Genomic DNA, 13,796 nt, shown 5'->3' with positions numbered 1-13,796 from the left:
AAGAGTTTGTACGTAGCTTAAATGGTGGAGAAATGTAAATCCAATCTAATAATTCCCCCAAAGAGACTGAAGAAAATGACACAAGTTATTGGTCTTGAAATGGTATCTCAAAAGAAAAATGAATTGGCTCCCCATAGTTGTAAATATTGCAGGTTTCTCATTGATACCAATAGCAAATTGAATTAGTCTAGATATTAAAAGTAGACAAAAGACAAAAAGGTGAGCACTTAAAGAGCAAGCTAGGTGGTTGGTTGGACTATTGATTTTTGTAATAATGTAGAAAGCAAGAGAGCCTCCACTACTCACTCAGGGTCAACCTATTCAGCTCAGGTGCCATTGTCAAGGCATATGTATTTGAAAGTTCCCAATAGAGAATGATAAAGATGATGGCATATCAGTGCAGACAAAGCACCAGGGAAGCGATGCCAGGCTGCTGCCTGCTGGGAAGGGTTGGGTCAGTTCAGGACAGTTCTGAAACACATACACAAGACAAATAAGAAATCGTTTTTTAAGTACCGCATGCAATAAGATAACAGAAACTGCATCATTTATTCCTAGTCAAGTGATGTGAAAGATCACAATTCTAATTGAAGTACAGGCTCACACAAGCCAACATATGCAAGGCAAACCATGCATATAGCTACAGGAAACTATAAACTTGGATCAGCATCATGGCTTTTACTTCAACCCATACAACTCTTAGCATTTTAATTGAAGTCACAACACTAAGTGGATACAAACACTCCGAGCCTGTTTTGTGATTGCATAGTATGGTTGGTATCATATGGTAATCCAAAGTCATAGGAAAATGAAACTAATGACCAATCGGTGCCCATAGATCATGAATTATGTGGAAAGCAAGGTTTGCAGTTTCATGAACCGATACTGCACCAATCAGGGCTCAGACTGGTACGTATTGAGTTTAAAAAAAAAATACTAAACAGGTTGAAAAACAAATAAATAGAGACTACTCAGTACAGAGCTATCAGCCTGCAATGGGCAGTATCAATGCTGTACCAGATGTACTGAGCGGTACAGGTCAGCATACTGCCCACTTTACATTGGCCTATGTACCGGTAACATGTCAGATTGATGAATGCTGCTCATACCATATTGTACCAGGTGATATTGCAAACCACAAACCTTGGTGGAGATGATGATAAGTTGAAGTTAAAAGAATGATAAGTTTCAAGTTAAAAACAAAAATAGCAAAAGAATCACAAGACAACCAAAGCCAAGTTCATATGAACTAATTACAGTAACTTAAGCCTCAACCTGTAGATCATGCAAACCAAAATGCAGAAATTATTCACACAAATATGCAACAACCAGAAGTACACAAAAAGCTAAAACTCATTCAAAAGGAAAGAAAAGGAATCAATAGTATATATAAATAAATATGTGTGTGTGTGTGTGTGTGTGTGTGTGTGTGTGTGTGTGTGTGTGTGTGTGTGTGTGGTAAAAGAAATGATAAGAAATTAGAAAAAAAGGAATGCATATGGCTCAACATAAAGAACATTTAACCATAAGAGTGAAAAAAATATATATCATTTTTGTTCATAATTTATAGATCAACATAGAGAATCAAAAACTCAGTAAATTGACTGCGAAAACACACACAGATACTGAAGAACAAAATATTAACTTGGGTAACTGTTCTTTTTGTTAGCTTTAAATAACTGAGAAAAGGTGGAGAGATGTTCACCACGTTCAAAGAAGGGCTGCATAAAAACGGTTAAACCTAGTGAACTGGCTTTCTAAATTCAGCATAATGAAAGAAGCTGACTGCATTACAGCAGAGTAATCCACATACTGTCCTTATGCATTATGTATAAGAAAGAGAATCCAACAGAAACAAGAAATATGCAATGAGCAACTGAAATGACCTAAACTACCTGCATAATTCTTCTCATTACAGCACAAACAGAACTGAGTGAGTGTTGGCACTCGTAGAGTTTGTGTCCAAGGAGCGTATAATCCAAATGCTGCAATAGGACAGTAGATAAAATGACCAAGTGGCAAAGACAAAACATGAAGAAAAATATTTACATACAGCTCACGGTTCATAGCTGACGTACAGATTCAACTGACATATCTTTGTTTTGTTCAATAAAATCTATAATTTCCACTGCATTGTTGCTGATAACATCAGCTGGAAGATGTTTAAGGAGATAATGAAGAACTACGGAGACACATGAGAACTTCCTGGTTGAAACTGATAGATCGCTTCCCACACCAAACTCCACAAGTATATTACTGGCATTCTAGTTTTCAAGAAACTGATATAAGGTCATTAAATCCAGGATAATTATTTGAACCATAATAAAATATCATTTATGGAATTAGTAGTGAACACTTGAAAGTAGGCATTTCAAATAATAAATCTAGGATGGCCCTGTCATTCGATGTAAATCCTTATCAATTAAAAAGTTTGTCCACTAGAAAATTATTCTACACAAGTTCAATCAACCAAACAAAAGGATAACACAAAAACAAACAGCATAAGCCAAAATCACATCAGTAGCCAGTTTTAGCATTAAAATATGATAGTAAGCTTTATCAAATCCATATTATTAGTTGAAAAATACATCTGATTTGGACAGAAACATACTCCAATATAATGACTAACTTAAAAATATATATATAATAGATCAGATAAGCAAAATTCCCCAATGACTCCCCAAAATAATGTGATCCAACGGCCATTAGGTAATAAGCAGGGACACAATTTCATGTTGGAAGTTAAAGCTTAAAACAACATAACCTGCCAAATTTACAGCCCACAATGGTATATCTCACCTGCATAAATTATGAATCTGAAAAGGCATAAAAAGTACTTAAGATCATTGCTTGGTAGAAAGCTATATCAAAGATGACCTTTCATGATAGTACCAAGAGAGCTAGTTTATTATGGGCTATATTTCATTAAATAAGTGTCTTGACGAAGGAAAACTAACTATGTTTCTTGGAAAAAACCCAAAGGGGATGAAGAGCGAGCAGCCAGTCCCGTTGGCTGCTTAGTTGGTTTCATGTAAAGTATCCAAGGTTATAGAACTTCCAATCTTATACGATAGAAGAATCGGTCCTCGATGCGAACTCTGATCTTACAAGAAGAGATGCATTACTCTTCAAATTTCAACAAGATTACTGGTCACCCTTTTAATCCACAACTGTACAGCTTCCCAATCAATCCATGTTGTTATGAACCAGGTTTCCGGGTTATAATCAAAACCCATGGATTATAACCTCAATCTACAAATATAAATACACAATTAGATTTATTTTTAAAGAAAAGTCCAGATCCACAATAGCCATCATATGTAATAATACAGCCACCAACACTAGAATATCATTTATAACTTGCAATATGGAGTTGGATCTTCAAAAACCTTTGTTTCTCTAATATATTCTAAATAGCTACTTCTAAAATGGTTGCATTTTAAGAATCAAGTGACTACCCGAAGAGAGCATAATCAACAATGCTTTGCTCAGGACTAGTCTATTCTCTCTCTCTCTCTCTCTCTCTCTCTCTCTCTCTCACAGACACACCTGCAGTGGGGAGCAGATGGAGCACGATAGATATCCTTCTATTCATTAAAAAAATTCCTTGCCATCTTTCTTCCACTGCGCCCCAACCAACACACACCCACACATTTCTTTCCAACTGCAAATGTCCAATGATTGCAACTGCTGCAAAAGACTGCAGCGTATCTGCTGCTGCTGATTTTTTCAAATAGGGTGAGTTCAGCCTCTTCTTCCTGAGGTAGTCCAATAATGATGGTCTGAACATGCTTGTCACTGAGGCATATACAGGACACATTAACATAGGATCGTGCATCTGGACCATGAATCCAACAAACACCATGTTAGGATCGACCTTCCTAACATGGTTCAAGTATCGATACAGGACCTACCAAATGAAATCATCATATGATAGGATTAGTTAGTTTGTTATTCTGGGGCATGGTACATATTGATTATGGAATCACTTTCTTTAAGTTGCTCGCCACATGATATAAGATAATCAGGTCTTAGTACAGAATAAATTTACATCATGATCAATACAACAATTGAAGATCGAAAAAATAAACTTTTTTTATATAGTATTTAATGTTTTTGTTATTTTGAAAATTTTCTTACATGAATCTAGAACAAGAATATAAACAGGTATTGTCTATGTAATTGGTTTATGATTATACAATTGATTTCAGAGACAAAATAATATAAATTAGGAAGAATAACCTGGACTGATCTGGGTAGGAAAATGCTGGTAACAATGGATGCAACCAAGTTTATAAAAAGAAGTATATTTTAAATGATCTTATATCAAGCAATAACTAGAGGTAAGAAGCATAACAGAAAAGCATTAATGATCAGGATTATAATTCTCACTATGACGTGATTAATTCTAAATATGATAGATAGCTGCACCTATTGACCGGGATCATACATTCAACAAGTTCAACTTGTTGATTAAAAAAATAGGGAGATTGCTTACAAGGTGACAGAAAATATGAGGTGTTGGATGCAACATTTATAAAGGATCAACTTGTAAAGCCTTTATGAGCATTTGTTGAATTTCAGAATGCATCTAAAATCATTTCTTTTGGTATTGATGGTTTTAATTTCTGCTAGTTCAAAATGGCCTAGAATATTGCTTCTGACAATTAGTGTTTGCCTCTCTCTCTCTTTCGCTTTAAATGCTTCTTATCATCTCACACATGCATGGCATGTGCTTGAGACTAGTGTGCAATATGCACAATGGGAGAGTTGTTGGTTGCAGATCAGATCCTCAACAAGACCTAGCATGAATATTTTATATTCTGAGAAGACACAACAGAAAAGTTCCTGTTCCAACTGTTCCAGTTCAGACTCATCTGATGCTGCAGCCTACTAAGCAGGGCACTTCGCAATATACTTCTACATGAGCCAGAAATTATCTTATAGGGTTTGATCTACAACTTCTAGAATCTAGACAATACACATTATTAAAAATCTTCAGCTATAGCGCACAAAAAGGGAAGCAGAGCCTTTGTTCTGTTTTTTCTCCTATCACAACATAGAAAAACTCAGGTAAAACACAAAGGCATTCAGATTTATCTCACCAAAGAACATATCACAAACAAAACATAATGCAATGAGAACCGCAATGGAATAGGTATCTTCAAAATTTTGGATAGGTTATCATCAAGGGTGATACTGATCATGAATGTGCAGCATACAAAATAGTTCAAATAATTAAAAAAAATTAAATGTGCAAACCTGATAACCTTCGGTAAATATACACTTCACAATCCAGTCAATGGCAGGTTTTATTAAACTTATAAGAAAATATTTATTCATGCAGGAATGGTGTCCAACTGTTTCTTTATCCAAAAGGACCCGTCTCAGTAGAATAGAGATGTCCCCGAGAGACATGATCAAATATCCTATTTAGAAGAAATAAGTATCAAAACTATGCTAAAGCAAGTTCTTATGGAACTATCTATATAAAAAAGGCAGGAAGTACTTGATGCAGAAATCAAAGAGCATTTCTACTTTGTATGACAACAAAAAGCTTACACGACAAATCTGACACACTAGCGGTATCTCAATGTTATATCATTGGACATATACATCAAATGAGGTTGGAACATCATATAACCAATCAAAGTTCAGTAATAAAAAAATGTTGGAGAAAACATGTGATTGATGTGATTGATGCTTGTAGATAGATACTGCATGCCTACACATGTAGGCACATGAATACTCATGCATATGTAAAAATCACTATAATCAAAATAGCTCATTCCACTAAAGCTGGTTGATAAAATTGTATTCCAAATCAAGCAAGAGTTTATTAACAATATAAACAGTAACAAGGAACTTCTTTTGGCTTGTGGGTCCACTTATGAAATAGCAGAAAAGTAGCATAATTGCTTCTTGAACAAATTACATCATGGCAATAACAAAAACTTATTGGAGTTTATATTCTTGAAAGGAGAAGCTCCAGTGACTCAGGATGATCAGCAAGGTAATCTTTGCAGGAATGTAAAGATCTTTCGAAAGAAAAAGTGGCAAAAGCCTAACAACACACATTAAATTAGGGAAGTGAACACAAAAGGATAAAAAATGACAATTTGCAGATTCTTTCTTACCATCATCTCCTAAATACAACGATCTTGCACAGTGAGCCAAATAAAGATGACAATAGGCAGATACAAGGGGATCAGCCAGTCCTCTCATCATCATAACCAACCGCTCAACGATAGACACAAAACCATCTTCTAGAAAACGCCAACACCGTAAAATGGCTAGCTCCAAATATCTGATATAAAAAATATGCCATGCACGTCATACATTTGCCTCAAGCACACAAAATAAAAGTTCAGCAGCAAAAACATGACAAAAGCCTGCATATAAATGTTATCTGACAAGCAAAAGGTAAATCCAAATGGCATCATTTTACAGCTGTGACCCAGAGATGCAACATTTCGTGCATGTCATGTTGCTACAATCTCATGCTAATATCAGCTCTACGAACAAGCATCCTAATGAGGATTCTTTTTCTACAATCAATATACAAACCCAAGAGGTCATTCTGGCACAAATGCTTAAGCTCCCTTGGGAAGTAGCCACATAAAACAAAGAAACAAGGGGGAGACACCTCAGTCACGTAGCAACAGCCACATAGGACACATGTTAGTTACCTCCCCTCAGTCTAATAATAGCATCATCTCATAACAAGCAATGACCCAAAGCATGACCAGAGAAGGATTTACTAAATAGCCAGCTTGTCCACAGATGGAAAGGAAATAAACCAAAACTTGCCCACTCTAGTAACACAAAAAGGACCCTAGCTTTAGCACGTGCAAGGATGACAAGAACACTTCCACTGTGACTAACAGCGCAAATGATCAATACAGCTCAGTCCCCATCACACGAGTTTCCAGCAATCTTGTAACTGAAGTGTTATGCCAAAATAAGATCAGCATACCTATCCCTCAGGTTGTTGATCACATTCCTATAACTCTACATGATGACTTCAAAGGTAGTATTGGAAAGAAAGGACAACCAGCAAATGGTTAGAAACTCCAAGGAAAACCGAAAGAACTCTAAAATAGGAGGGAAGAAACAACACGCAAGATATAAGGCCAGATACATCTCTCATAAATCCCCATGAGCCTTTCACGTTTCAACTACAACAGTTGTTGCCTCCTCCATGCTAAAGTCATCATCAATTACCACCAAAGCATCATCCTCATAGCTTTCCCATCCAAGCCCATCGCCATCCATAATATTGGCAGCATCGCCAGTAACAACTTCAAGCTGAAGGTTGGCTGATCCATGACATGTCATAAGATGATAAATAGCACCTCCTTTAGATAGGAAGGGTACAAGCAATAGAAACAAGAAACCTTCGCATGTAAAAAAGGAGAAAATGACAGATGGACACCCTAAATTGGGTATCTAAAAACTTGGTATCAAAAACCACCTTGCATGTGTAAGGTTCAAAGAAGACCTCAGCACCAGACCGAAGAGAGTAACAGTGCCCATAAAAACATTTGACCAGGGACCCTACAATTAATTGATTTATAATATGCAGAACCATGCACATATGGTACCTAAGTATAATTTTGCATAAATGTGTAAATAACTTAACATGTACAACCCACAGGACTGAGATTAATGTGATACAAAAGACCAACTGAATTTTACATAAATAAAAAATAAAGTTTTAAAACTAAATATTTCAGTTTAACTATCATAAAATACAGGGATAATCATTAATCATATCAATGTGTGCCATAGTATGGTAAGGGACCTCCACTGACCATAAAAAACCAAACATATTGCTGAAGGGTGTATTGGAATGATACAAAGCGCATACTAACACTCCCCATAATGACAAAATATCCAGTATGGTAAGGAGCAAAATGCACAATTCATGATAGTTGATAATAACATGCTATTCAGTACTGACACCTTTGCAGCAGGATCATGCAAGTCGATACATGCTAAATTTTGACCCAAAAATGCACTAGAGGAACTGCATGGCTCAATATGATATAGGACAACACACTTAGCCTGTCTCAGCAGGTGCCACCCATGCAAACTAGCACAACAGTCATATCAGGAAAGGCAAGCCTTGTGAGTAAAAAAGTGGATGTGTCACGCCCCGTGTCTCGGCTCTCTAGGAATGGCACTAAAGTCCCATATTGAATTGTGCAAATTAATTTGACAAGCATCTAGGTGGATCTCCAGAATGAACTCAAAACAAAAGGTGTGCTTGCACCGTTGCACGTTTATGGTACATATCAGAACCATGAGAATTGATTAACCAAGTAATTAAAAGAGTATTCAAACGAAAGTACACCACAAAAGGTAAATAAAATCAAGAAAAATCAGAACTGGAAAGGAGAAAGTAAAAGAAACTTACATACGCGGAACAAGTTCATGAATTGAACCAATTTTGCAAAACCAATTGTAACAAGTCTCTTTTGCCTCAGAACAAATATCATCAGATGTAAAGTTCTCTGCAGACTCAAATAATTAAAATTTTAAATTTATGTATAAGTAGAAAAGCATCAAAATTGTTAATTTAAGCCATCTTTGACATTTCTCATGAAAACAAATTTCTTAGGCCTCCGTACAGTTACATGCATTAAAAAAAAGCCAAAATTGATTTAAAATAAGTTGCAACTGTAACTTCAAATAGCTACAACATATCCAGTAGCTAGAATAAATAGAAAGATTCTTCTACCAAGTAAATGTCAAATACTAAACAAGAGTTAAGCTAACCTAGCCATATTTCTGATTTGCCTTCAACTCTTCTCAAAGAAAAAAGAAATACAAATAGAAGAAAAGAAAAGAAAAGAAAAGAAAACATCTGCACTAAAATATATCATGTAGAAATGCAATTTTTCCACATTAATGTCAGGGATAAAGATTTCAATAGCATTTACATCATGGTCTCATCATATACAAAGAGAAAAAGCACATTGAGTCTCGGATGTGTTAATAAAACATTACACCAACATACCAATTTGAGGTTAACGACAATATATTATGATCTGCAAATATAAGTACCATGCTTAAGAAAAATTCCAAATAAAACATCTCTAATTAGATAAATGTAGACAGTTTAGTCAAACAAAAATTTTAGCAACTATGATTTGCATGGCACTATAACAATACCAGCCAAATCTTCAGATGGCCTTAAAAGTAGGATGAAAAGGCCGACAATGTTAAGATATTGGCATATCTTAAAAGCCATAAAGACATATATATACTTGATGAAAGAAAAATATGTCAACATTCACCTGGCAAAGAGCATACTGGTGTCCTGTCATCAGCATATTCGGTTCGCTTCTTAATTCGTTCCCATACCAAATTGCCAAGCATATCCATTACATCTACAACCAATGTAAATAATGTAGGATAAAATTGGCAAACAGAAGTGTCTGTTAGAAGCCTGGCCACCTGCAAGAAGTTGAATAGGATTATGACATAAGCATAGTGTCAAGCAACATGTTAGAGAACCCAATTCCATGTAAGCATAATAAGCATCCTAGAGACTTTATATTCATTCTACATTAATTTTTAGCACATCTTATGCCTGAACAATTACACAAAAAAATCTGACAGACTTGTGGAAGCAGCTCATTCGCTATTAGTCTAATTTCTCTTCACTATGTTACCTGTTTTCTTCTCCTTTTTTCTCTTTGCACAATGCCCTGGACATTGTGGCCAGTTGTATTGCACTATGCCACGTCTTCATATTCACCATAGGCTGACCAAAAATACACACTTTAAAAATTTATTCATGCACCAGCATGTCATATGTTCTATGGGCTAGTTTTGATTTCACTGTAGTCATAGATCATCTGACCATGTCAACCACACTAATTCTGGAAAACTTCAGCAAAAACCATAATTTATTAGCAAGTATCTTACTATCTTCAACAAAAAACAATTCACAAGTTATTTTCTAGTCACTCTAATAAGCATTAACTATGCATGATTCCTTTTACTGTATCAAGAAGAAAAAAAGTCTTTCTACTAACAAACCTATGAAAAAGCACAAAACAGCATCTATACAACAAAAATCCCATCGCATTGGGTCACCACTATTACAAGAAGACAATGAGAAAAAAACATAAGCCACTAGCATATGACAGATCCTCAGCATATGCCACACATATGAATAGAAATATAATATGGACACAAATATATATATATATATATATATATATATATATATATATAATATTCAGTTACAACTTACAAGACCAAAATAAATTAAACACTTCCTAGAAAATTTTATAATATATAATCCACAAACTGAATGGTTTCAACTTTTATTCTGATATTAATCATAACGAATTTTGACCACACTAAGTGAACGATGATGCAGTTAATGGATAGCCTGTGATGAGGACAGATGTAGAGTAAGATGAGTCAAATGTTTCACCAAATAATTTAAATTTCAGTACACAAAATCAGTTATTCAAATTTCAAAATGCATGCCTTGATGGATAACTTCAAAGCTCTGATGCGATCTTCTGCTATCCATGCCTGATTAATTTCACCCTTAAGTTCTTGTAATCTTGAAACATATTCCTGTCGTGTAATTACTTTTATCTCCTCTTTCACAGTAGATTCTGGATCATCCAGATCCTCCATGTGGATATCTGCCAGCGTTTTATATCCTGCATTCTTTCCTATTAAACTAAGATATTTCAGACAAGATATTCATATCAACTCATTGACAAACACATAGTTAAGGATTTTTTTTCATTGCTTAATAGCTTTGTACAAATAACAAAATTGTGACAGCAAGATACCTTTGTTGTTCCTCATTATGGCATCCGTGGTCTGCAAACAAAAATTTAGATTCCGTATTACAACATCAAGGGAACATATTATTCACCAACAACCGAACAAAAGTAAGAGAAGTGGCAATTTGTCCATTCCTTTTAAGGAAATGGTTTAGGAATTTGAACCCAGCCAATGAATATTGATTAGTGATGTCCCTACAACAGGGTTACCCAGCAAGGACTAACCATTTATCATTACACAAAGGAATAGAGCAAATATCAATAAAAAATAAATTTTTCTGTCATGGAAACAGTAGTATTGCGTACTCTCAAAGTTTGCAACAAAAAAAAAGAAAAACATTAAATTCTAAACCTTGGAACGCAAACATAGGTATCACAGTCACATATAATAAAATTGCTCCTAATTGGATACTCAGTGGCCAAATATCATATCCATTTACAAAAAAGAAAAAGGAAAAATTATTAATTCGGAATGAAAAGAAAATAAAAAAGATGGCATGAAGCTCACCGGTGAAATAGTAATTGTATTGCTGCAGGAGAACTTCTGCATCAATGAACTTTTCAGAAAAATCCATTCTTTTTCTAACAAATTATTGGCTTCTCCTGAGAGCTTACTTCTCAAGGTACTGCAACCATCTTCCCGATCCAGAATGGATTCTGATGCATCTGTGGCACTTCCTCTCAGTGGATCATCAAAACAAACCTCAAAATCAGGAAGAACCTAGATTGCACCGAATAACATCCTGTTAAGAACATGGACGTTCCAAAAAAAAATGCTGACATACAAAAATCCAACAACATCATATCTGAATAAAATAAAGTCAAAATCTAGGAAATTCAAACTAAATTGACCTCTCTTTTTTTGGTTGAGCTCACATGATGATCCGAAAATGGTCCATGCTATCTGCACTGTCTGTTTTGAAAACCAAGTTCAAACTTTGCTGGAATCAAACTAAGTGCTCATAGAATGGGAATTTTATGGATTCCTAGATCGCAACCTTATCTAGACAATTTAAGCCTCGATTGATTCGAACTTGAGTTTGTTAGAGGATATGTTGCACTCCCATGGAGAAAAAAACTAACAAAATGCTCAAGTACTTTTCACCTTTTTCCCTTTCCCTTCTTTTTTTTTTGTTTCTCCTTTTCATTTCATTAGAACACACATATCAAGACAATCTCAAAATAGCACATTTGGGCAGCTTGTTACATGCCAAACATCAACAAGCACAATGTGCCACAGTAACTTAAATCTTCAAATTTAATAAATAACTATACGTTCCAATTTAGTAAGTCATGCACATATGGCCTGGCAAACCTAGAAGGCTGTCAAAGCCTTCATTACAAAAACTATTGACATTCCAATTACCAGTGGGAAATGAATCCACGGTGAAACTAGTTTTTGAATTGGTAGGTGCATGTATAAGGTCTCAAATTGCAACCTAATCTTTTGGTATCTTAAAACCCCAAGTTTCAACAGTAAATGAACTTAGAAGAATAGTAACATGCTCCAGATGAAATAATCTTCTAAAACCAAATAATTTCCAAAACCATACCATCATGATTCATTATCAACAATCAAAACTGTATACAGTAGCCTTTACAACATTTGACAACGTTTAGGGAAGAAATCGTCTCCAGCTAACAATGTTTCTAGATACATGGAGATTCAGAACATGTTCGAAGAATTTCAGAATTTTGGTGTTTCATGAACGCAAACAAGCTAGATACTGGGGAAAGATAAACAACTTAAGACACTCTTCAAAAACCTCTGTCAAACATAAACAGTAAGGTACTGCTGTCTGTCGTCAAACATAGGGCTCATATTCCAAGTATAGGTGAACAACAAACATCTCGAACCATATATCCAAGAAGACACAGAAGGAGAAGGGAGAGCAAAACGTGAGAGAGACAGCCTTAGACTAGATTCGGGCGAATCGTATGAGACACTATCAAGAACCTGCGCATCAATTTAACCGGTGACGCCAGACCCATGACAGTTACCGACTGTAAGCCTCAAAATTCACATCAGGAGAACAAGAAATAGGGTTTGGCAACTCGAAATCCAAGAAAAGAGACAGAAGGAGCGAAGGACGGAAAGATGCAAAGAACCTGAGGAGATGACGAGCAATGCAATGCGAGGGGAAACCGCAAGCGATCTCCTTGGTTTTGTATAGCCATCTTCAAGAACTTCCAATATCAAATATAACTAGTTGGGTAGTCCATTCGCGAGCTCAAGAATCCTCCATATAGGCGAACAAGAAACAAGGTTTGCTTATGAAGAACCCTAAATCCAAGAAAGACACAGAAAGAAAGAAGAAGATAGAGCTCCTGGGGAGATGATGAAGAAAACAGGGCGAAGGGTAGCTCATGCGTGGGTTCGATCTCCTCAGCTTAGTAATCGTCAGCTCTAAATTCTAGATTTCAGAGGATCACACCCATCTAGGCTACAAAATTATCCAGTATAGGAGAAGAAGACGAAACCGCGCTTCTAATGAACCCTGAATCCATGAGAGAGAGAGAGAGAGAGAGAGAATTGGGTGAGACGACCAAGAACCCTAAACCCAAGAAAAGAAACAAGAAATAGGGTTTGGTTTTCATGAACCCTGCATCCGAGAAAAAGAGTGAACCTAAATCCAAGAAAAGAGACAGAGGGTGGGGGGAAGAGCCAAGGGCGAACCTGCGAAGATGGCGAGGCGAGCAGGGCAAGCGGGTGGTCGGGTGCGGGTTGCCGGGGGACAGCGCACGCGATCTCCTCGGCTTCGTAATCGCGAGCCCTGAATTCCATATACCTCGCTCCACCACTCGAGTCCTTCCTACCTTCTTCGCTTCCCACCCAGCGATCATAAAGAGCGCAGAATTGGGAAACGGAAATGTCCGTTACGAATCCATGTGCCAATTATATCGCTCTTTGATCAACTAAATATAAGTATTTTATTATATAGAATTGGGAAATATTCTTTCTTTACTGTCAACCTA

General features: G+C 36.1%; 1 protein-coding gene across 2 annotated transcripts in view; it reads right to left on the bottom strand.

Annotated features, from left to right (window-relative positions):
• The window catches only part of LOC135651765 (uncharacterized), a 24,193-nt gene extending 10,493 nt beyond the window's left edge, over positions 1-13,700 (bottom strand). The window contains exons 1-10 of one of the 2 annotated variants that reach the window (XM_065172178.1): positions 13,498-13,700; positions 11,329-11,541; positions 10,827-10,857; positions 10,510-10,703; positions 9,303-9,462; positions 8,420-8,516; positions 6,138-6,307; positions 5,263-5,429; positions 2,079-2,264; positions 1,896-1,985 (exon numbers count right to left, since the gene is read on the bottom strand). In XM_065172178.1, coding sequence (XP_065028250.1) covers positions 1,896-1,985; positions 2,079-2,264; positions 5,263-5,429; positions 6,138-6,307; positions 8,420-8,516; positions 9,303-9,462; positions 10,510-10,703; positions 10,827-10,857; positions 11,329-11,541; positions 13,498-13,605 — 1,416 coding nt within the window. In that variant the 5' untranslated portion in view covers positions 13,606-13,700. The remainder of the gene's footprint in view (positions 1-1,895; positions 1,986-2,078; positions 2,265-5,262; positions 5,430-6,137; positions 6,308-8,419; positions 8,517-9,302; positions 9,463-10,509; positions 10,704-10,826; positions 10,858-11,328; positions 11,542-13,497) is intronic. The other variant, XM_065172179.1, reaches the window with a different exon arrangement.
• Between the last annotated feature and the right edge of the window lie 96 nt (positions 13,701-13,796).

The sequence above is a fragment of the Musa acuminata genome, chromosome BXJ3-10, assembly GCF_036884655.1.
Source record: "Musa acuminata AAA Group cultivar baxijiao chromosome BXJ3-10, Cavendish_Baxijiao_AAA, whole genome shotgun sequence".
Taxonomy (NCBI): domain Eukaryota; kingdom Viridiplantae; phylum Streptophyta; class Magnoliopsida; order Zingiberales; family Musaceae; genus Musa; species Musa acuminata.
Note: the sequence above shows the minus strand (reverse complement) of the source record. Positions and strands in the feature narration are given on the sequence as shown.